Genomic DNA, 26,181 nt, shown 5'->3' with positions numbered 1-26,181 from the left:
GAGACAGCTTTAAAAAAAGCAACGGGGAATCTCCATTGCTTTTTTTAAAGCTGTCTCGCTATGTTAAACTCATTTAACAAAGCGAGACAGTTTTGAAAAAAAAGCAATGGAGAAAGCAAGATTTCCGTTGCTTTTTACAAACTGTCTCGCTATGTTAAACTCGCCTAACATAGCAAGACAGTGTGAAGCAACCGAGATTTTGCGTTCTCCGTTGCTGTAAAAGTGTTATAGTAATGGAAAAAGTCCGGGCGACTGGACCTTTTTCTATTACTATAACTCTGATTTACAACATGCACACTGACCAATCAGCGTGCACGTTTTTGAATATTAATTGGGGGTCGTTGTATAATACTCAATAATTCACCTTGAACTAGTGCCTGACAGTGCCCAAAACACTTCATCTAACAGTCTTTTTGGAGCCTTAAGAAATGGAACGTTTCACATAAAATAATCTGTTTCCGGCCTTTTTCTACTGTGATGGTTGTGTTCCTCCGCAGTTAACACATGCATTGTAGCACGTTACGGCTAGAGTCCCACTATACATTTTCCAGCACAAATTTCAAAAGAATGTGGGTCTTTTGTAAAGTTTTGCAAAGCTTAAGGAGACACCACCATAAATCAACTCTCTCTCTCTCTGTGTCAGCAATATAGGAATAGCGTGGAATACATCCACAGGTTTTAATAAGGGCTCCCATATACTGAAAGGTATCCCGTTATGTGCGAGTATATGATTATAGATAACATATATATATATATATATATATATATATATATATATATATATATATATATATATATATATACACACACACACACACACACACACACACACACAGATAGACAGATATATATATATATATATATATATATATATATATATATATATATATATATAATTTGTTTGTGTCTTTCGGCTTTTCCTGGTTAGGGGTCGCCACAGCGGAACTCCAGCCCGTTAATGATTGGCAGTAGATTTTTACGTACTGGCTTGTCGGGCCTAACGCACAACCTTCAACGAAGGAACGCCCATTCACACATGTCGCTACACAGAAGACGCTCTGAGAATCGAATGGGCAACGTCTGTGAGGCGACAACGCTACCGCAGCACCACCACCGCAGATATATGTGTGTGTGTGTATATATATATATATATATATATATATATATATATATATATATATATATATATATATATAAAATCTGGTGTTCCAGACTGAATCGAATGCAGACAATGTTAACATCAGCATGCTTATGTGCATGCTTCAACACTTGATCTCAGAACAAGCAAAATTACAAACGTTTGTATTTTTTTTTTTCAGCAGGCAAGTGCGCCTGCATCCCCATATCCCCTGCTAATTATATATACTAATTCCAGGATCACAAAATCCCCAGGGAAAGGGCATACTCACCCAACTCAGGAAACTGCTCATCTCCCAACTGGCAACCAGCTGCTTTGTCACTAAAAATGGAGGTTGAATAAAACTTAAAAAATAGACCAATGCCAGTATACCCATATTTTATAAATATATACCACACACACGTATTTAGACACTTCTCACCACTTTTTTATTGTCTATGCAATGCTAATGCAGTTAGAGTACAATTTTGTAGTTCATTGTATGCCAAAATGACACGAAGAGGTCTGCCATACTGATAAATATTAAATTTTACAACACCCTATCTTCCCCAAAGGTGGGCATCACAGTCAGGTCACAGTTGCTTTGTCTCTGAATACAGGCTGGAACTGCTGTGAATTTTTTTGCGCGTCTATCAAGGGTGTCGGTATATCTTTTGGTAAACCATTTCTTCTGGTAAGATTTTGCACTTGGTTATAAACTGGTAAAATTGTGAAATATGGCACACCAGCTGGCACTTTTGTTTAAAGCACAGTTTTAACTGACCTAGGAGTCTTTGCTTTTACTAATAATCTGTGACAGAAAACTCAGATGAAAATTTAGCAGTCTCAATAAGTTCCTTAACAACTGAATCTGCATGTCAGCTAAAAAAGGCAGTTACTTTTGTTAATGCCATGACACAAACAGATTCTCCTCCACCCTCCACTACTCAGCGACTTGTAGATAATTTTATCAGTCACATTATTCTGTCACAGAGACTAAGTAACATTCAAAACAAGCAAAAAAGGTCACACAAGAAAGCCACACAGGCAAAAAACAGAAAGACTCTTAGGCAAGCCACAGACTCCACTCTGCAGTACTTTAGACTTCCTATGAAAAAAAGGACCATGGGATATATGCACATGATCCCTACAGGACTTAAGGGTTCTAGCTCCATGAATTATGAATGCTCCCTGACTTTTTAAATCTTAAACATTTTTTACATGGATTTCCAGCCAGGAAAACTGTGTGCACTGAGAATGCAAACCTGTAAAGACCATCAGTGTGGGAACCAATTACTGTGTGCAAAGGAAATTTTAAATCATGGGGTTGGACTCCAATGAAAAAAGCAACACGATGAAAACAACGCTGCCAACTTGTCAGTCATCAATTTTGTGTTCATTAACCCTTTACACACCAAGTCTTGCCTCTGTACCCATACCTTTGTACACATTTAAAAGAAAAAAAATACTAACAGTGGTCAGCAAATGTGCTCGATTCAAATCAGCTGTAGTCAGTGCCTTTGAAATGAACTCTCAGGCTTTTACATTAAGCAGCAATAAAGCATTATAAAATTGAGGTCTGTATCAAGCTAGAATCAGAAACAATTTTTTTATGAAACATTACTTTTTCAAATGTATCAGCAAAGTAAGTGGCTGGAATACTATCTGGAACATTACCAAGGGAAGCTACAAGTCCTACAAAGTGCACCATTCCCTAGCTTGTTTAATGTTGCAGTCTGCAGATGAAGGCCAATGGTATCCAAAACCTGGGAATGCATGAAGTAGCTCCTTTACTGCTTGAGTAAGCACTGTGCAATACTTAACCACACTGTGCTGCATTAATTCCCAAGGTTTGTTTGCAACTTAGCTTATTCTACTTGGGGAAACATGTTTTATTAAACTAATGCAACAACACCTTACATGGTGAATAAGCATTAGACATAATGGGCCTCTACAACCGAATTTGTAATGAGCATAGGCCAACTACGCAGCAGCCTAGGGCACCTCTCTAACAGGGGCTCTTTGCCAGTAATCTGGATGATGTAGTAGGCTAGAATGGGGTACAGGGTGGTGTTGGGGGGGGTGCTGTGGAGACCTTTTGCGTAGGGCACCAGTTTACCAAAGGCTGGCCCTGGAAAAAGAAAATGTTTTGCACAATTGTGTTTAAGGGTGTGCCTGTCAGTTTCAGTTACATATGTTCATGTGTTGTTGCATATATAACATTTATGCAACTACTACACATTTTGCTTCCAGCACACTACTGTACATTATACTTGCCACTTCCACGCTAGTTTTGTCATTTTAAATGTACAGAGACAGTTTTGTTATGTTAAAATGCACCTTCTCCATGGAATGTATTTGAGTATTAAACCCAAGACAATACTGCATTTAGACACCTATAACCTAACGCAATACCTCAAGGGCACTGCAGAATGCTTCATGCAAGTAAGCTGTACCCTATGCATAGCCAACTGACAGGATATTTTAAAGTGTGACATTAAACTAAGTGGAGGTCTGCTATGCAGTTACTTAACCAACCGAGCACAGGAAGTGGATTTTCAGTTTGTGGCCAACAACCACACAAAGGCATCCTCTGTGTGATGTCAACACTACAATGGAACAATCTGCGCTTACCTCACCTCTTTTCTTACCCAATTCAGACTTGCTTCGGAATATAAACATTTAAACAGCAACGAACTGTCAACATATATTTTGCATCAAACCAGCAATACTGAGAGGTTGGCTGGGTAAAAAATAATTTTCAAGGCTGCATAAATATAGAGAAGCTCAACATTTTCAAGAAAGTGGGGGGGTAGAGATCTCTGAACAAAACGTTATTAGTTTCCATAAGCATTACTCCTCCACAGAGCACAAAGTCATACACTGGATAACAGAATATCTAAATGTTGCACATGCAACTATAGATGGCTTCATAGCCTTGTGCACACATTTTAAAACATCCAGTTCTGTTGACACCCTTCAGCTTTGTGAACAGATTTCAAAATTGTCATTCACTCTTACTAATATCTTTACTAATACATGGATCTTTTCCTTGTTCTAAATTGGAAGAACAAAAAATGAAATGTTTAATTAAGAACCTAATAAGCATGTCAAGCTTTCACAAATGCCAGACCCACAAATCACAGAGCTCAAACAGAACAGGGACACCAAACACACAGTTATAAATTGGCTACTTAAGTGCATCTGACCAAATGCACTCTGGTATGCCCAGTTGTCAGTAACAAACACTCATCTGCAAATCAAAAACAGTAAAGCTGCATCTTCTCCATATCTAAAGAGAAATGTACAGGTAATACATTTCCTCAACTTGCAGAAGTCCAGCATCAAGGTTTGTCTGCAAAGATGACCCATCCCATAAGGGACAGCAGGAAGGTATCAAGGAGGATCCTCTTTATACTTCAAGAAAGTAGAAATGTATCAATTATATCCAATATCCAGATGGCAACCCTTCCTGACGGGTCCTACAGTGGAATCTCAAACAATACATTTTATGTAGTTATAATAAGATACCTGGGTACTCCCCACAACAAACACACAAAAATGCCTCTTCTGTGAGGATACACTTATTTTAACTGTTAATTTTCCACAAATATAATAGCCATATTGCTCTGTAACAACTACTGTCTTCTGCCAACAAACCACATCAATAATCATTCAAAAGTTATAAATGGTCTTTGTTTTCATATATTGCCTGCCACCAAAAAATGATAGCCACTTTCTGTACTTATGCCCCATAGAGAAAATAGCACACACTAAACTAAAAGTAGTATATTTCAACTTGCTGATGTTAAACATACACACTACTCCTTAACAAGCCACATCATTTTTATCTACCAGTAATCTTGTAACTGCCCTGTTCTTTTGTGTATAGCATGCTTCCTTAACCCCACCCTAAAACATCTGTAACCTACTCCTGTCACCACCTATGATGGCTGAATTTGACGAAAGTGAAACAAAGACCATGGTAATGTGGTCATCCAGTTCCCCAGACCTGTACATATGGGACCATCACCACAAATTAGTTGTACCAATAACCTTTTTCTCTGAATCATAACTGCCACTGCCCTCTGCCTTCATTCACAGTCTGCTCGTCAAAACAAGACAGCCATTTCATTTCTGCTTTTCAGCTGTGAAGGAAATGGCACAATGACTTCAATAATGTATTATTCATAGGCACATGCACTGTCCCCATGCAAGTCATCTCACCTAGCTGCCTTGTAGTTTCACACACAGGCTCCCTACCTGCCCTCCAAAACACAGTCATGTGTACCCCTTAGATATTAGAATGCAATGCAAGTGAAAAGAAAAGATCATACTAATGCATTTAAACTTGTAGCTCTCAGACGCTATCCACACTAAAGCCACAGCAATGATTGGCCTACACTGTATTCATCCTAACTGACCTTTGCTTGCATCCACAGATAGCCTTCCCAAACAGATAAGTACTTCTTACAATCACCTACCAAAAGGAGTACAAAAATATTCACAGTAATGTAGTTCAGCTTCCTGCTAAAGGGCACTCCACCCCCCGCCATACCTATCAAATGTCCACAGAATATTCCATTTTACCACACATTATTGCAAAATCAATGAGGACTGAATTCACTAATAGTGACAAACATTTGAGTATGCGGTTATCACATCCTTCAGAAAAACATGCATGCCAATGCAAAACCTGTTATTCTACTTTAATGTCATAAGAACAATATTTAAAAATCTGCACTGAGTTTGGCCCTTTGTCCACAAATTAATTTTTGGTTTTGTCTAGAATTCTCATGCTAACAGGTTGACACAAATGCCTCCATTATCATATTAAAAGAATAAATAAAAAAACAGGAATGTATGTAGTCTAAACAGTGAATATTGTTACCAATGCTCATATATCCAGATTCCAGTCTGAAAATAAAGCATACACCTGAAAAAGAAAACCATCCTTAAAGACTTCAACATCTCAAGTGCCAGTATTCTCTAGTCAAATGACTACAGCTTTCCCTAAAAAAACAAACACAGGCTGCCAAGAGCTACCAATCTCAGGTGCTTAGAGGGCAAAGTAATAGGACATGGGTCAACTACTGGATGTCCTGTTACTATGTTAATAAGGCATAGCTGAGAAGTTATGCTAATAAATTGCATGATCTCTAACTTCCAAGTTACATTCTTGACTGATGCCAAGTAAAAAGATTGTCAAGAATACTTGACACCTGCACCATGGTTACAACATTGAGCCATGTATTTTCAGCTTCTGCAGGCAAGTAGGTTAAAGTTGTGAATACCTGCAGAAATTGAGAAAAGTACAATACAGCCCATGTCTCCATAACCAGAATCAAGAAATATTTTTGGCAAGAACTTGGGCACCATCATAAACAGGTTTAGGAAAGAAAAGATCCTGAGCTGGTCTCCAAGCCTTTTCTTTCTTTGACACTATAAACATTCTTGAATTAAAACCTTTCCCAACCTGGGACGGAGAAACTGGTCCTAGCTCTCTCCCTGGGACAGCATGTGATGAAGAACACGGTGGAAATAAAGAGTCTGGTCTGGTGGATGAGGAATTAACCCCTGAACAGGAAGGATTTCCTCCTACTGCATCTATAACCTTGACAGATAATCTTCAGAAACCATTTGTCTGAAACTATCTGTTACCAGAGAGAAAAGTGGAGATGCAGACTTTCTAGAAGGTAAAAGGGACGGTGTGAGTGAGATGGGTTACAAGGTCCCTTATGCAGCCATTCTGACTTGTTGGACTGTCTTTGGTTTTGGGAAGGAATTCCTGAATTCTTTTTGAATGCTCTAGCCATTTTTTCTTAAACATCTTTTTTTTTTTTTTTTTTTTTTTTTTTTTGCCAAAACTGGATGAGAGGGTTAGAAAAACCCTAATCTGGAAAAGTAGGTCTGAAAAATCTTAAGAGATTCCTAGTATCAAATTATTGCTTTCATCGCACTTTGTTAACCTCTGCAACAGAGGAACCAAAAACTAATATCCAAAGTAGAATTTAAAATCTCATTTTTCACTTCATCTGAGAGGGTCTCAGAACACAACCAAGCAAACCTCAAAACAATTCCGGTGGCCACAGCCCTGGTATCAACGGAATCATACACACACTGTAAACAAGTTGTGACTTGAGCAATAGAAGAAACTAAATTTAAAGCAGATTTTTTTTCTCCACAAGAAGAAACTGGAGAAAAAACATTCCTCATATATTCAGTTTGTCACAATCAACCAAGGTATGAGCCTGACAATTCAAAATTCTGAAAATTAGACAGAAAAGTGGAGATTCAGACAATCTCCCCCAATACTCATCAATAAACTAACCACCCTTGTCAGACATAATAGTATTGGAATTAAATAAATGTTTAGCAGCAGTAGGATTAACTAAATCTACAGCTGCTGGGTCAGGTTTGGGAAGATAATATAAAAAATTTAAAGACTGAGGGACTTGATATATTCATTCAGTCAGCCTTTTTAGGGACAGCTAGCTGACTGTCAGGAAAATTGTAGGCAGTGACACACACACGTCCTCCACAGAGGACAGAATAATGGGTGATGGTTCTGGAAATTCCTTCTGTAAGTGCTCACGGTATTGTCTGAGGGAATAAAAGCCTTCAGTGCTCTCCCACTGAAAACACTGTCTCGTTCCAGAAACCGTCTCAGAGAAAGAGAAACCCCCACAGGGAGAAATCAAAAACTGAGTTCTCTTCAGAGTCTCAATCAAAACCTGAGGAAAAAACATTGTATCTGTCCCTTAAGATACAAAATCAAGAATCCCTTCAGGGGAAAAAAAAAAAAGAAAGAAAGAAAAGGAATCCACTTTATAAAAAAGATCAACAGTCTGAATTAAACCCTGAGCCAAACCTAGTAAACTATTCCTGTCTATGGAAACTTGAGGAGTAGACACGTTTAGTTTTCCGTTTCTCTCTGGACAGGAAAAATGGGGCTAATAGTATTATTAATGGTGGCAGCAGTGTCCCCCAGGGATGAGCACAACACACTGACTTAACAGGGAAACCCTCCCAGCTCTGTCTCCCGGCAGTGACAAGTGTCTCTCTCTTGCTTACCCAGAGAGGGGAGATCAACTGCTGCAAAGGACACTATCCATACTGGCTTGTAGCTCCTACACCTGTGGGAACTGGGGTAAAAGAGGAGTGGTCTGAGAAACAAGCTACAGCCACAGCAGAGAGTCACCCACCTGCAGCTGAGGCTAAACTGCTAGCCTGATGTAGTGGGCAAAGGCTGTTTGCTTAACTTTTTCTTTTTGTGGCAGGAAGAAAGACCAACCATGGGACCTGTAGCTTGTTCCAAGGTCAAGCAGAAAATGGTGCCCCTTTCCCAAGCAAAACAGGCAGCAAAAGGTGGTAAAGACGGCCTTTAAAAATCACCTTTTCACATAAAAACACTAAAAAACACAATTTTATTTTTGGCTGTCAAAAGTGTTTAAACACAATTTCACCACAGAAAGAATTTTTTCAATTACTTTAAACAACTTTTAAACTGACAGGAAAAAAATATCACTCATGTAAAAGTACAGTTAACTCTTGTGACAATCTGTTAAAACATACACTCCTAGCTTAAAACTAAACTTTACTAGACAGGAAAGTATAATGAAAACCATTTCAATAAAAGTGGCAGTTCTTACCTCTAAGGGAACTTGTCTACCAAAAAAAAAAAAAAGAACACAAGCAGACCGTTGAACCTCAAAAGTGTCAGGGGAACATCCTCTTCAGCAGCAGGAAAGCTCTGAAGGGCTTAGGGCACACTCCTGTCCTTTTACTCGGGTTAAATCAAGCTGACTGACTGGGTGTGTGGAAGGTGCCTTAATGCACTGGAAGCTGGCCAACAGCTATATGGGTTACAGCCTGCCAAGTATATAACAAAGACTAATACTGCAGCAGTCATCAAAATGATGAATATTATTGTACTGCATTGTAGGAATCCATGTGGCAAACTTGGCTGCAAATCAAAATTTTTCAACAGGTCTGTATAAGGATTTTTTTCCCCCCACTCAAGTACCCAGTGAAAAACAGACAACTGCCTCTTGGACTGCTTCTATACATCTGTCAGTAAATCCAAAATAACTTAATATACTGAAGCCTGGATTTTAGCTAATGAAATTAAAACCTGTTTTTCTGGTCAAAGAACTCCGTTTTTGTACTTCACATATGCTCTTTTTTAAATCATTTGGCTTTTCAGCAGATCACACCGGCCACTTCATAAAAGTGCACAAGGACTGGAAGTTGGTAAGGCTGTCACCATTTGATGTTGAGTCTATGTCAAGCAAAGTTGCTCAGTAGCACTCCTCAAGAAAAATCTTGATGAGTGGATGGGAAATAGGAAATACACCCCGGGGATCACTTCTGTGGCTCTACTCAACAGGGGCACAGGAAATTAACTTTCTTGGGTGGCGTAAACCAGGGAACCTTGTTGGCTAGGCTTACTTACGCCCTTGGGCTGATAGCCTAGTACCTACCTATGAAACTATGATGCTTAGGAACAGTAAAAACTTAAGAAATACAGGCCAGTTAGTTGAGTAGTGCTGGCTGGTGCAAAGTCATGAAGAGAATTCCAAGAGAAAAAGCTGGCTGCTTTCCAGGGAGAGAAAAAAAATCACAGCAATCCACATGTCGGGAAGAGCTATCAACTGGACCTAACCAAGCTTTATTAAAATGCTGGTACACAATACAAAACATTTATTCCCTATTACACTCATTTTGTGGATGATGTTTTTTTAAGTTTGGATGGGACCGGTAAATATACTTTCTGATTTTGCTGAATATTTGCATCAAACTACTTTGTTTTTCAGGTTTACCATAAATTATGTCCAACACTTTTGATTTCTTAGATGTGTAGGTAACTATTAATGTCTAAGGGCCTTAATACTTGCTTATATAAGAAACCCTGTAAAAAAAAAAAGTTAATGTTTTGCATCGTAGCAGTGTGCATCAAGAACAAACACATAGGAATGTGCTAAACGGGCAATTTTACAGACTTGCTAGATTAAATAAGGATGATGAACCTATGTTACAAGCTTCTCATAAGTTAAACTGCAAGTTTCTACACAGAGGTTATGCGGAGAAAGACTAATGAAGCCAGTGGAGAGATTTGAATCATAGAAAAAACTCTGTTAAACCTTATTTTTCTAAGCAAAATGAGGTTAGCTCACCTAGATCTAATAAGTCTGATGGTCTTAGGATAACATTTTCTAATGAAATTCATCCGATATGTAATATTAGAAGAACTGGTATATCTTGATAACGGAGGATACATACAGGACACACCTATGTGAGACTCCTCAGTTTTACTTTAGGATCAATCGATCTTTAAAAAGAATTCATTATTATAAACAGATCGGATAGAGTACAGACCTATGGTTGGAAGTCTTGTAGCATGTGTAAGTTTATTAAGAGTGATTCTAATTTTGTGAATCCACTTACTAATCAAATATATAGATTTCATTTTTACGTGGATTGCAAGAGAAGCAATTTAATTTACTTGGCAACCTATAAGCTGTGCAAAAGTTTTAAATGTTGGCAAAATGAATCGTATGTTGAAGGATCGGATTAGAGAGCATATACGAGATATTAGAAAGGGAGATTCTAATAACGCTCTTTCAAAAGGTATTCTTGAGACTAGTAATGAGTATGTTTTTGAATTTATAGATTTACAACTGTAGGAGGTAAATATCAGAGTTGGTCATACTAAGTTCCAAACATTCCATATGTGTCCAAAGTGGATCTTGGAATTACAAGCAGACAGGGTGTGGGTTTCCAAAGTAGATCTTGGAATTGAAAGCAGACAGGGCTTTGAGTTTAAATGAGACTGTGCCTTTAAGGCCAGTCCTTAGATCATGTGCTTTAGTCATTTTGTTTTTGAAACACTGTACTTAAGTAATTTTGTACTTGTAACAATATGGTTTGATGAAGCGCCTAGTCCTGGTGTGAAAGCACTTAACCTTTTTTCTATGCTGTTTCTCAAATGCATTGATGTTATGCCATGTTAGCAGTTTTTTTCATTTTTATTCAAGTTTTATAAAAATGTTACCTGAATGGTTGGCAAAGGAGCAAGGGTAGACAAGGTGTTAAGGGACTGTACAGTAGGATTTTGACTCTTACTACAAGATCTGCAAAAAACTGCAAGGATCAGAACTAGGGCCAAGAATGAGGAAGAAGGATGTAGCATGGCTGGAGGGTGTGAGAAGAGTGGCTTGTCATGACAGGGAAGATGTCAGGAATAACGGAATTGACTAGAAAAGTACAAGTGAAAGTTCTGGATTCAGTGCTATTCACTGTGCTCACTTTCAAGTACATTTTATGAAACACAGGAAAAAGCTCACTCTCTTTACTGATAATAAATCATGGCTGCTGTAATGCAGGAAGTAAAAAAGGCTGATCAGGTGGGTAGAAACATGGTAATTAAGCTCAAGGCAAAGTTGTGAAGGTGGGTCATAAAACTGGTATGTAGTATCACCTGTGGGAGTGGAACAGATGGCATCAGTGCAGGAAAAGAACCTGGGGAGGTTTCTCATACTTGACCTTGACCAAGAGGAGCAGTAAGAGAAGGCCAAGGCCACAGCAGTAAACAAAGTGCCAGAGTAGAGATTCCAGAATCAAAGAAACAATATACGCACACTACCAGCCATTCCTACAGCACCTTGGGAAAGCATGCAGTTCAGGAGGCCATACAAGCAGAGGGAAATCAGGTGGCTGGAAGGAGTTGAAGAAGAAAAAGTGACAGAAGAATGTGTGGTACGAACTGAGTAGAGGAGGAGCCAGAATTCTTCTTACTAGAAATAAGAGAAAAAAATGGAAATATTATGCAAGTGCTTAAGGCCATATTACGGAAATGTTAATGTATCACCATGAACAACAATGATTGGAAAACATCCACAGAAAACTGACTGTAGAGGCCACTTACCCCTAGCATCTACTTCAATTAAAAGTTTTGAGGATCCCCAGAATAGACTGCTGGAATGGGTAGTACACAGGATATGTACACATATACTCATGAGAGTACAGGATAGGCTAAGAAAGGAAGGGAATTAGAATGGATACATAGTTAAATGCCTTAAAAGGGTAGACTACACAAGCACAAAATATTATAAAATAAAATAGTGAAGAAGCAGGCACATTATGTGAAGCACTTGACTCCCAATACTTTATCATGCACCTCTCACCTCTTTTTGGTGATCCTCAGAATGCTGAAACCTTCCACCCTCTCCCATCTCACAATGCCACCTCTAACAAGCAGAAGGAGTCAAGGAAGGATTCAAAGGCCCTACTGTACAGCACTCCTAAATTATGATTTAGTCCTGCTTTGCTGGCTGAAGACCACACAGGCACTCCACAGGCATGGAAAGCTTATTCCTGCACATTTCTTTTGCACTGAACTGCAGGACTCGTGCCTACTGCAAGGTGGGCTTCTGAACACTGTTCGCATGAGTAAAGAAGTGGGGATATTAATGGCAGTGCCACCCCTTAACCAATGTATGGTTACACCTGGGTGGGCCACCTATATGCAACTCCCAAAAGCTCAAAACTAATTTAGACCAGGTACTCTGCTACAGTGAAAGATAATCCCTTTAGCTAAATCAGCGTCAGAAGATACTGTATAAAAGTGGAAGAAAAATGGTAATGTTTATATGAATGGCCAAACTGTAGCAACAAATACCATGTATTCAAGATATTGTGCTATTTCTTTTGCACTTATTCGGTTTAAAATGGCCTCCTAAATTTTTGATGCATGAACTATTTTTGTAAAAGACAGCAATGTTTTAACATAATCAAGTAACAGTTCTGTTTGACAACAGCTCATGCAGACAGGTGCTTCAGGTCCTCTACAGCTCTGACTGTACAAGTGAGTTTCTGATTTCATTGTGAGCATCTCTCATAGTAAAAGAAGTGGTTGTACATTTCCGCATTCATGACTCTATACATAAACTATGATTACCACTTCAATATGTTAGACACTTCTAGGCTACCTGTAGTACAACAGCAGTTTCGACTGCTAAAGACAACTCTCTAACTTTTATCAGCCTTTTCATTTTTAGTAGTTATGTTTTTCACATATATCACTTTTATTTGTAGTTTGAGTCTAAATTTACTTACAGTCAACAATAGTGTGCTCGATTATCACATAATCGATTTTTTAAAGGCTTGTATTCCCTTCTCTGGATCTGAAAAATCTCTATACTGGAGTAAAACTGCCAACATGTGTGTATTTAATAAAGGGGCTCAGGAAATTAGGTTCACAGTAGCCAGTTTAGTTTCTACCCTACTGTCTATTTTTCATCTTTACTCCACTTTCAACTCACATGCGCACACACGCACACTGTTTAACCCCTCATTTTTAACTAAGTTTGTCTACTTCAGCTTCTCCTCCCAAATAAATACTGTACCCCACTTTCTGAAAACACAATGGCCAATCTGAACACAGCATTCAGATTAGGGTAGAGAATGTATCCAATCTTAATTCATCCCAAGGCTATCTGCTAATAGGTCAAACAAAATATAAAGAAAAATGGATTGAGCCAATTTCTTGAGCAGGTGAGCCTACTGGATACAATTCTCTCTCTTTTCAAGAGGGACCTGGGAACACTGTGGTTAAGCGACTTGTACAGTAAGCAAATAAAGGTGGAAGGTCTCAAGACATGTCATACGAAGCAGCTCATTAACAGCCCAAAGCTTTAGTCCTCTGCACTAACTGCCACATATCCAATCCTTTACCTCCACTCTCTGAAAAACATACCCACCAGTCTGAAAACAGCATTCAAAACAGAATACAGAAAGCAACCAATCTTAATTGGACCCAAGGCTACCTGCTGACTATACAGCCAACCTTTTATCACCTGGTATCCCTCTACTGGCTACTGTACCCACCCTCCCACCTCCCCATACTGTTTTATCCTATACAAGCATATTAATGGTTTCAATATAAAATAGATATAATGCAGTCTAAACACAAAAGCACTTATCAGGAATAAAGCTTGTTGGAGTAAATCAGAAGTCTCCGACACACATTATATATAACTTTAAGGAATTTAATAACGCTCACATGTATTAATGCCACTTGCATTTTCAAATAAACACAAAAGTACATATACTGTATGTAGGGTAATTTGTGAAAAATTTGCACTAGAGTCAGCTTGTTGACAAACACATTTCTGAAAAATCAGACAGCAAACAAACAAACGTTCACCTTACTGGTGGTTTTTTTCACAAAACAGTAACATTTTATATTTAGATTCAGTATTAGCTTTCTAACAGATCGCTGGTGGAATAATTAGCAAAATAATAAAATAATTGAGTCCTCCAGGCAGCAGAGTAGATCCCTTCCCCAATTTCAACAAAAGGGAACAAACAAGCAGCTTCACTTTCAATTCAGGCAGTAATTGAAAACAAATGGCTTCTCCACACATGGGTCATGTTCCCTCCTGTACATGCATACCATCAGGTCTGCCTTCCTTTTAGTCTGTGCAACTCCAAGTAGAGTCTTCCTAGACACTCCTCAGACCCAAATGTCACACATCTCCTGGGAGCCATGGCACTGTACTTTAAATAACCCTGTGTGTACCCTTGCCTATTTCTAAGTTAATCTTAACGGGTCTAAAGGATTGTCTACCATTAGCCTACAAAAATTTTCCACACATATGTGATGCTCACAAACATGCCCACTTTTTTTTTTTTTTTTTTTTTTTTTTTTTAAAAGAAGCTCAACAATCTCTTTCCCATGTAAGGGAAAGCTTTCTTCCTAATATCTGGAGACAGTGTGTAATATATGTCTTTTTTCTATTACCTGTGAGAAAGACCTAGCTAGAATCTTGTTTTTTGCAAGGGGAGGGGCAGCAAACACCCCTTACACAACTCCATGATTAGGAAACACCAAGGAAGGCAGAAACTTCCCAAAACAGCTCATAGTGGTCTCAGGCAATCTTTTTCTCCTCACGGCCTGCTGATCACCAAGCACTACCATTCATTGGTCCTCTTTCACCCCTAGATGACAGCTGGTCCCGAAGCAGTCATATACAATAAAGCTGCTGGGTTTCTCTCTCAATACTCCTATCCATGCTTCTTTGGTGGCTGATGTGGGTACCCATGTCATAACAGGATGATCCTACTCTCTTCCCATGGCACCTGCATGCTCACAGACGCATCCAACCAGACAGCTGCCATTGGCCAAACTCAGATCCCATTCTCCTCAGCCAGTGCCAGAGCTATTAATGGATCTCGGCTCTTCTGCATCATAGTCAGGACTTCACTGCTTTACACCACAGAACCATGCAGGCAATCATAGCACACAAAGCAGCCATTTTAAAACTTTTCAGTTTTGATAGAACCTGGAAATATTTCAAGATCTACCTCATCTCCTTATAATCTCTTCTGAACAAGACCTTTTATGAATCAATACTGTAATCTCCAAATTATGAAAGTTCATTCAAAACATGAATTTCAGTAAAAGTCATTTTTAAGCATCTTACCTACACCAAACCACAATTAACAGTTGTGTAATTAAACAATCCTTCATTTAGTTGTGGAATTACAGGATTTACCCAAAAGTATTGTAATTTTATCAGAGGTTAGAAACTTGGAAAACATGGTATTTGTAACAAATATGTTGAATGTGCTCATTCATTTGGAGAATGAAAAGTACCCGTTTGTGCTAAAATATGCCTTCCAAGTCTCATTTCTAAAGCACATCCACTCCTTATCAATGGCTGCCATTGCTGTCTCCAAAAGCTGCAAAAGCTGTAGTGAAAGTTTTTCACCGTTAGCAGATAAGACAACACAAAAAAAGCTTTCTTTAGTAAATGAAAATGACACACTTTTTAGAGGCAGCAACTATAGCATTCATTTAACAAAGTTAGAACTGAAATCACCATGAACAGAAATGCGCAAGAAATCAACCTTAGTGTACTTTTCATTCTCACTTTAAATGGATTTACAAGAGAATCACCACACACCTTTACATCAGCTAGGGAAATACCAGTGACTTCAGTCATGCAGCACGTGACATTCAGCTGTCACAATCATGTATAAAAAATGGTCTTTATCTCACAATTTCAACTAGTGAACTTCGATTCTGTAATTACTATCTGCAAATATCTGTAAATTTCCCCAAGATAATTGTCCTTCAGTGCCTACTATCATCAGGTTCCAGATAAACACACATTTCACACAACCTCTTCAGCAAAAAAAAAAAAAAAAAAAAAAAAAAAAAAAGGATTTGACTGAAAGAGTTTGAGCATGAGCCCCCCCCCCCCCCCCCCCCCAATTACAAAATGATGATGAGAGAGACCGTTTGCTCTCCTCAATTAAGTACAACATACTGGCATCACTGCCCTCTGAGCTATGCTGAATTTCTAGCACACAGAGTATGGACCAGCTGACGTAGTAAGGCAGATACACTGCATTTCTGACAAATCATACTTGGATCATTCAACATTCTCCATGTGTTGGGACATATCACTTATTTCCACTGATCATTAACAAGCCCATTTCACAGTCTCTTCTGGCAAGGCAGCAACTCCCAGCTATTTTTCATCTCTTGTTCCAATGACCCTGTATCATGACTATTTGGTACATGAAACGCAGTAGTCACACACAAAATTCAATAAGCAGTTGTCCTCAAACCTTGGTTACTGTCACTTTACAGCAAAGGACAGGTTAAGGGTTGTGTGTGTGTGTGTGTGTGTGTGTGTGTGTATAGATTATATATATAAAAAAAAATCTATATACACACACACACACACACATATATATATATATATAGACAGATGTAAATTATATATAGATATACATGTTATATACCTTGCTCCAGCTATTCATTTAAACACACACACACAGATGTAAATTATACATAGATATACATGTTATATACCTTGCTCCAGCTATTCATACACACACAGATATATATATATATATATATATATATATATATATATATATATATATATATATATATATATATATATTTATATTGACAGATGTAAATTATATATAGACATACATGTTATATACCTTGCTCCAGCTATTCATACACACACACACACACACACACACACACACACACACACACACACACACACACACACACACACACACACACCCACGCACAGATGTAAATTATATATAGATATACACGTTATATACCTTGCTCCAGCTATTCATACAAAAGTGTGCGTGAATAAATGCATGCCCCACACGTACCTATACAATTAATTAGGTCTGCTACCTCAGGAGTTTCACTATTCTTTACTCCACACTAAGTACATAACATATACAGGATGTGTACGTACAGTCTAAACATGCCAACAAGCCATAGCTATGATAATTCACTACAAGAGTGTAGAACATGAAATTTAAGGCTACAATACCAAATCTACTCCTGAGCATCAAGAAATTCTGATGTTAAAAGGAGCCTACTCCAGTGACAGAATCTACTGAATCGCCTGTGATCCAACGTCCATACTATGTTTTTTTTTTTTTTTTTTTTTTTTTTTACAGCAGGACAGACCTCAGGAAACCTCTACAAATGAGGAACTTGCTGGGACAAACTCACACTTGGAACCATATTCTATTTTAACTGCATCAACAGGAACTTGACTTCTACTTTCAAGCAGTGAGGGCAACACACCTGCAAAAAATGTGCTGCTCCAAGGTTTACGACACACTTTGGATTCACGAATTCACTAGTAGTAGCACGCAAATGTTAAACTTTCACATAGCAGTACCACACTCCACGCTTTCTCCTCACACTAGAAAGATGAAGCAAATTTCCTTAACATAAAATAGTCACTAGCAAAGAATAAAAATCAATCTACATAAAATTCTACTTCAGAGTTACCAGGACTTGTGCAGTGACAGATCTGCAATACAGAAACAGCAGGCAGTGCACAGCTTTAAAGATATAGTTTCCCAACTGACAAAATCATCTTTAGTAAGGATGACAAAGAACCACACACTGCATGCAAAAGCGGAAAAAAAAGGACGTCTCTGAAAACTGCCCATTTACCTTCCAGAAGTTAAATGCAACGCTATTCTCTCCAAGTGCAAAAATAATGGTTGACACACTCGGCTAGCGTGCCCGTCAAAGTGACTGGACTGTAGGACTCTAACCATGAAGGAATAAATGGAAATCAATGGAGCAGACAAAAGCAAGGAGGATCAAAGCTCAGACAGGAATGGGCCAAAAAGAAAGGCAAATAAATAAATAAAAGTCAAGCCCTGCTTCCAAGAGTTAGCAGCTCTTGTTAGGCCAAGCACATGGTATGGTACAGCTGGTACCAGGCCAGAAGGTTACACAAGTAAAGAGAGCCCAACTCATGAAGCGGTATATAAACAAACAATGTCAAGAAATGTATACACAATCCACTGATGTTCATGCAGCCAGTGCAGCTCAAAGGACTGGTATATGGGGAACTTAAAAACAATCCGGGCTGCAGAGGTTTGGACTAACTGTAAGAAGTCTAGTTCAGTCAGGCAGCCCTAGGTATAGAGCACAGCAGTAATCCAAATGGGAGGATACTAGGGCATGGACCACTATGAGAAGGTCTGCGGCAGGAATAACAGGCTTAAACAGTGTGGTGCTCCTGTGACAGAGGCAGGAAGCTCGGAAAACACTTGGCATCTGGTCATTAAGTGTCAGCCTACTCTCAATGACCATACCCAATTTGTGCAACCTTGACATGGATTCGAGCTTATCACAGCAGATGATATTTAGGGGACGAGGCCAGAGCACAGGAATCCTTCAACTGGGCATTAATAGCCAGGGTTACAGTCTCAGAGGAGTCAAGTTTCTAAGCGTTAGCTGCTATTCACCCACGGATGCATTCAAAGTCTACTACTGTCAGATATAGTCCTGGAGGAAATAAAAGATAACACTGTGTCAGCAGCATAACAATGATAGCAAAAACCTCTGCTTTGAAAAGCATCTCCAAATGGCAACAAGTAAACTCCAAATAATAATGGGCTTAAAATGGAGTCCTAAAGAACACACCAGCTGACAAGGTAGGAAACAAAGTGATTTTCTCCAGACACCAGTCAATGGCAATGCCTGGAGAGGTTAACGGCAAACAAGTCCACCTCAGTATCACACCCAAGATTCTGCAATTAAGACTTCAATCAGTTCAAAAGGATTCTACAGATATCAGTGTCTAGGAACACCATGATACCCAAATGGACTAAAGCAAAACAGTAATGCTAATACCAGGTAATTGCTGATGACCCTGGTTAAGTGTAATTTCCCTACTGCATCTTGAATGATAGCTGCACTGAAATAGATCATACAGTAAACTCTCAGTTAATCAGAACTCAAGTAACCGGCACTCTCAAGAACTGGCAAAAAAAAAATATTGAAGAAATACAGTACAATCTTCATGTGTTGCAGTCCCACCCCCCCCACCCCCACCCCCACCCCCAGGAAACATACTTACATTTTTACAGTTTTAAAAAGGAAGATATGAATGAATTCTCCCTCTCCCCAACCTGAGAAGTCAAACCAAACAAATAGTACAGGTTACATTATTAGTTAGGCCTATTTTTAAAAGTAACTCTCAAGCAACCAGAAACTACAGTTATCCAGCATCTACCAATCACCATGGGTGCCAGTTAAATGAGAGTTTACTGTACGTATCATTCCCTCTCAAGTAACAAGCCAACTGGTCAGAGAGCACCTTTTCCAACACCTTACCAAAAAACAGAGGGATGGACATTGATCTACAGTCCAAACTCTTGATAAGTAGGACCCCTCCCTCCCCAAAAGGTGGCAGCTATCTGGTACAGTGGTGGGCCTATTTTACCCAGACAGATCATAACCAAATCCAAAGCAAAGGTCATCATGTGTATGGAGGAAACCAAAAGATAAAACTCATCACAGCTGGGTGGCATGATGTCATACTGATCCAATGTTAGATTTATCCCCAGAATGCCCTACTGATATAGCTAGCACACGTGCAACTTGAACCAAATGAAGAGAGTTTGACCTGGCACAAGAACACACACACACACACACACACACACACACACACACACACACACACACACACACACACACACACACGTCAGTTCACATTCATCGGGAGGAAAGGATTTCTGAGTGGCCAGGTAGTCTGGACTGCACAGACTCCCAACCACCCAGAGAAGGGCAGTTTACAATGTCAGAGATCAGCCAGAAAAGTTAGCAGACCTCTGAGTGATCTCTACCTGGAACAAAGAAAAGTGGCTGTACAGGGCAAGCTTGCCCTCAAGTCAGCCACAGCAAATCCATTTGCACACAGTTTGCCCACCTCTCCTAAGGTCATATAACTCTAGACTAAATCAAGGCTCACAAGGCCTGAGGTTAATTTGGTGCATGCAGCAATAGGCTAAGGTATCCACAGTGGTAAGTGACTTTTTATAATCCTCAAGAAGCTCCTGGTTATTTGTGGCATTATAGTTCTGAGGTTTGTGTCACATCACTGGAATTACAACATCTGATAAGCAGATTAAAATTCTTGCACTGCATCAGATTCAGATCAGGGGATTCCACCTCAGGTACATCAAACCTAAAACTGCATCAGATCCAGATCAGGAGATTCCACCTCAGGTACATAAAACCTAAAACAACAAAGGAAGCACTCAAACGCATAGGTTCCAACACCAAATCAATGGGCATGCACTCCCACTAAAAGAAAGTCTAATATATGTCCAAAAATATGGTTAAAAAACATATTTAACCCGAGCAAACCAAACAATTATTTTACAAAAGCCACCAATGTCTCACTAGTTCTTATGCTAAAGCTTTCTAGAATTGTCAAGACAAAATCAGCACATGGGGCAAAAGAAGTCTGAAGGAGCATGGACGCTATAGAAAAGACCCCTAAAGTTTGCTCCTGCCTATAAGGCAAATTCACTGAAGTTGGTAGTGCTGATAACCACATTTTTCAGACAGGGGTTTGTAAAATAAATATTTTCAAAATCCACCAACTTTAGTCTAAGGTACTGGATAGTGGAGAGTCTCAGGGCATCAGAAGAGAAGACTGGAACAAAATTATTTTATGGCAAGGCCTTTGCTGTAAATGCCAGAACAGATTCACAAGGTAAGTCAGACAGAATACCCAGCTTATCGCCCACCCACCTGGCACCAGATCACAGAGCCCTATATAAAGACACAGGGGGCAGGTCCCACCAAATTGTCCCAGTTAACCACATTACCGCATGCAAAACAGAAAAAGATCTATATCCACAAGGCTTCACTCCAATGTGGACACAAAGTACTGGGTATGGTCCACACCCAGAGGCCTCCCCTTCACCCACCAAACTAGAAGGTCCCACACAAAAAAAAAAAGTGATTTAAAGGACAGGAACCAAATGCATGCCTTTTCTGTACAAGTTTTCTGCTTAGTCTGAGGATATAGTTAAGAAGTCTAAGGGGGAACAGAATAATGACACAGTAAAGAGGCCCTGTCATAAACAAGACAACAATTTATGACAAAGACGCATCTAAAAGAAATACAAAAAGAAGTGAAGAATAACAAAATAAGAATAAGTTTGGTCATAAATCAAGTTAGGCAGACTTAACAAAAAAAAAGTCCCCAAAGAGCCTGGCAGTTAACAGACATGAAAAAAGAGAACAGTGGAGATTAACAGGTTTGACAGTCATTTATAGCACTTTCAGGACAAGTTGACAGCACACAACTGTAGCAATTAAAAATACAACAATCTTACATCTTAATAAAAACATATAAATCATTATAAAATGAAAAAGACAACTGTCCAGACAAGGTTTGCCCATATAACTGCATAATTAAAAGCAAAAATGGACACAGTTTCAGGGTACCTAAACAAATAACTGGATGCTTGTTGGAGCACTGAAGCAACTAAGCAGCAAATTCATAAAATCTTACCACTACACTAGCTTTGGCTGCTTTCTCATGGCCAGGTTTGAAGCAGTCACACAATGTGCCCTTTCAGTTAACAAATCCTGATGTGGAACACCAGTCCAGTTGCTTCTGTGTGCCTTCATAAAATTAGTATACTCCGTTCCATTTCTGATACAGAGAAAACTGTAAGCGATGTCCTCGAATACTACCTTTTTCTAAACATCTCTTCTTGAGAAATCTCGTACTAAGCCAGCCTTTTCTTCATTCTGTCCTCTAATTTGTGCAGTTTTATTAATGTCTGCAGTTTTATCAATTATCTGAATATTTGTTTAATGCTTATTCCATTTTTCCAGCCTTTCGTTATTCAAGTTGATATAAATGTTTTGTTTATTTTAATTAGCTCTGAGCACATTTTCCAAGTTATTGCCCCAAAGATGGAGCTTGAATTGGTTTATGCTGAAGAGCTGCAGCAGCCTTCACAGTCAGTGCTTTCTCTTAATCTTTTCTAGTTGATTTTCCTTTAGGCTCCCCAAGTTTCATCTTTGCTGCCATCCAGGCAATGTGCTTACTAGTTGGTAACCAAATTTATTAGAAGTGGCAGAGTTCCTGGATGTTATCTTTCAGCTTCTTTTTTCATACTGGGAGAGATGAAGTTAAGCTGTTGATCAGTGTGCAGCCATCTTGGAAGTGCCAATAGGTTCTTACTGTATGCAAGACACAGTAACTCAGCAATAGTACCCAGTGATGGCCTTTATCATAGTCATTAAAAAAAGAAGGGGGGGGATTACAATTTACTTAACTGTGTCGAAAGACAACCAAAGCCACATCAGCTGACTCTAAAAAGTCAGCTCCCAACCTCCACAGCTGCCTCTAAATATGATGTGCCTTAGTTCCATGTGGTCTTTTGTTCAATTTTTCATCAAGACACGAATATTCCTTTCTTTTTAGACTCATATGCATGTGGTCTCTCATGTCATTGCTTCTCCTGATCTCAGAAGCATCATCTGTTTTTAGGAACAGGATGAATGGCAGGCCAAGTACTACCACCTAAATGAGCTCTACAGGTATTTAGTGCGCCATACTGGATATTCCAATAAGAAATATAGACCAGAAATGATGTGGTGTTACAATGCAGCTGCAAGTTACTTCAGCAAAAGATGTACAGAAACTGTGCTCAATCAGGAAGTCATAAATCTACTACTCAATCCTTGTATATACCAACCAGATGACCACAGCTGCCTTAAACCGCTCTATGATGCAGAGAATATACAAAGTATTTAATTTTAGAATGGCAACTAATACTTTGTTAGGGCTGCCTGATCCAACATGTTCCAGAATGTGCATTTTCATATATAACAGTGGAAAGACAATCTGTAGAACAGCAGACATCTAAAGAAATCTTCACTCTCAAGGCCGGGAGCACACCACCTTTTAATGTGTTCTCAGATTTGTCAAGTCTAGGACCATACTTCTGCAAAAGGTTGGGTGTAGAGCAGATTTGCTACAAAAAAAAAAAAAAAAAAAAAAGTATTTTTTTTCTTTGGTAGTGGAGTATTTTGATAGTGTTTTTGCAGTAATAGTGTTGGTTGAATGCATCACTATGCAAGCATATACAAAGTACAGAATCACATGTACAAAACATAGTGATACAGGTGGTGTTCTTAGCCACATGGCTTCATGCCAAGTTCTTATGGTCTCTGAACTTGGAAATAAACAATTGTTGTATAAACAGATTTCTCACTGCTGCTCTCTGCTGATCATCAGACTGTCATTTGGTGTATGACAGCAACACTGACATACAGAAAATAAAACTGTTTTGAGGAGTTACAAAGTAGCAGAAAAGTTGCACAGTAATTTTATCTCACGGTATGCCTAAAGGTTTTAAGTAATTTATTAGCCATAAGCAACCAGACCGCCAATCTTACTTTTTCTGGGGTATTGTACTATAGGACTAAGGCTGCCCTCCCATGTTAACCATGAAAGATATTGCTCTGTTTCAGTGGCAACATAAAAGCACTGTCTGATTAAGTGGAGCTACAGAATTAAAGCCAAAAACTAAAAGATGAAGTTTATTAGCAGCTAACTGATGCAACCTTCTACATGAAGCAGTCAGTCCAGGTAGCACAAAGTGACAAAGAAAATTCTGCTCCAACTACAAAAGACATTGTACATGAAGTCAAAAAAGAACTATCTATATGCAGCCACATAGTGAGTAGTACTTTGTTGTCATAAGGGAAATGATGAATCCTGCAGCTATAATCAGAACCATTTCTTGCTCCACCCCTCAAAAATGAGACTGTATTCCGTTTTTCACCTTGTTTATTAAACGTCACTTTGTAAGGAAGAGTACCCTAACCCAATTTACAGGAAAAAAAAAATATATATATATATATATATATATATATATATATATATATATATATATAACCAGAGGGGTTGGGGCGGACATAGCACGCATTAGAAGAGAATAACTTGAAAGGGTTTTTCCAGATCTGAACTGCTGAATATCATGTGATGAAAAGCTTTAAAATAGCGTGAGGCAGGCAGTACTTGCAGAGAAGGAGTAGATAGATGGACTGGACTTGGTAGATTAAAAAGAAATCTTTACTTAACTACATCACGTGCTAATAGCATACTTTTAATGATTATACAATAATGAAATTCTGACTCATGACCTGGGGCAGTAATAATCCCTCCCTAGCAGAGATTATAACCTGTACATTTCCTTAGCTGCAATTTCCACAACCAACGCATACAGATTAAGGCTAGATAAATACTTAAGGAGAGTAAGATGACAAAGTACCCATGCATAATGGTATGGTACCTGGAAATGTATTACCAAGACTAAAATTAAACTCAAGACTTTAGGGAACTTATTACCAGTGTACGTCAGTCTCCAATACTGCTTGAGAACTCTGAAAAGCATAACATCTCTAATCCAGCAAAGACGTTTACAACACGGGAAGAGAAATAATAAAATGATCGAGAACTTGTCAGAAAAGGACTGCAGCTAAATGCACCACATTAAATAGCAGTACTATGTGCACCAACCAACGAAAAGTTTGTATCAGTTTTCCAACTTTGTGTTGGCAGTGCTGCGTAATATTGAACTCATACTCATTTACACATACAGTGTAGAAACGCATCGTATACTGTTGTGACCTAGCTCAGAGTACAAAGAATTCCTAGCAATAAAAACATATACCTACCGAATCAAACCTTCACAAGTCAGGAAAGAAGCCAGGATCAAAATGCAGATTCGTAAATTCATGTTTATGAAAAAATAATATCCAACTTTCAGACCTATTTAACTTTTCCAAATGAGCGTGCTACCTCCCTAAATCTGTAGCAAATTCTCCTCACATTAGAAACTTCATCTACTTCCTCAATTGCATCACGTGATGAGTGCGGCGGCTCATGGGCTCTTGGGTCACACACGACAGTTTTTATTATTTGCTGCCTTGAAATGTTTATCTGTCCATAATGCATACCGTCCCCAAACTGTCCAGATTTTCTCTGAGCTAGGGTTACCACCTGTAATTCTTTGCACAGTTGTGTCCTGCGGGAAAACTATCCTGAGGGAGGGTTTAGATCAAAAGTATTTCCTAAGATTTCTTTAATAGTTGCCTAAAACAGTCATTTTGTATCTGAAACACTTAAATGTTGTAAGAAACATCATAAGAAGTCAAACGCCACAACGATAAGCTTTTATTTTGACAAAAGAGTAAAGTTCTATCCCTATCAGATCTCTCAACCAATCGGGGACAAATTTCAACAGAATCAGGGACAAGTCACGAAAAAATCGGAGACAATCAGGGAACACATTTAAAATATTAGTGCTATTAACTTGAAACATTGACAGAATCAGAGCATATGAATTAATACACATTTTCTGAAGTAAAAGAAGTCCATAACTCTTATTTATTGTCATTATTCATTAAGTGTGTAATTCACCACCTTTCCTCCAAAAGTCACTAGTTTTAGGAGTGATTAAGAGGGACAGAGCTAAAATGTGAGTCAAAATCAGGGACAGTTGAGAGGTGTGGTTAGTGGATTGGCAGTGGATATGGTTTGTCCTGCAAAATCTCACGTTTCTACAAAAATGTCCCTAGGCATTTGAAAAGGTGACAACCCAATGATTGTTCAAATTTCTGCTTCATGTTTGATTCTCGGCTGGAGCGCCTTCTGTGTGGAGTC

General features: G+C 38.7%; 1 protein-coding gene across 1 annotated transcript in view; it reads right to left on the bottom strand.

Annotated features, from left to right (window-relative positions):
- The window catches only part of NAPSA (napsin A aspartic peptidase), a 776,864-nt gene extending 751,490 nt beyond the window's left edge, over positions 1-25,374 (bottom strand). Inside the window, exon 1 of the mRNA XM_044059077.1 lies at positions 25,194-25,374. Within this exon, the coding sequence (XP_043915012.1) occupies positions 25,194-25,255 (62 nt within the window). The 5' untranslated portion in view covers positions 25,256-25,374. The remainder of the gene's footprint in view (positions 1-25,193) is intronic.
- Positions 25,375-26,181: the final 807 nt, after the last annotated feature.

Source organism: Protopterus annectens, chromosome 17.part0 (assembly GCF_019279795.1).
Source record: "Protopterus annectens isolate FY-2018-M chromosome 17.part0, PAN1.0, whole genome shotgun sequence".
NCBI classification, from domain to species: Eukaryota; Metazoa; Chordata; order Ceratodontiformes; family Protopteridae; genus Protopterus; species Protopterus annectens.
This window is presented reverse-complemented; position numbering and strand designations above follow the sequence as displayed.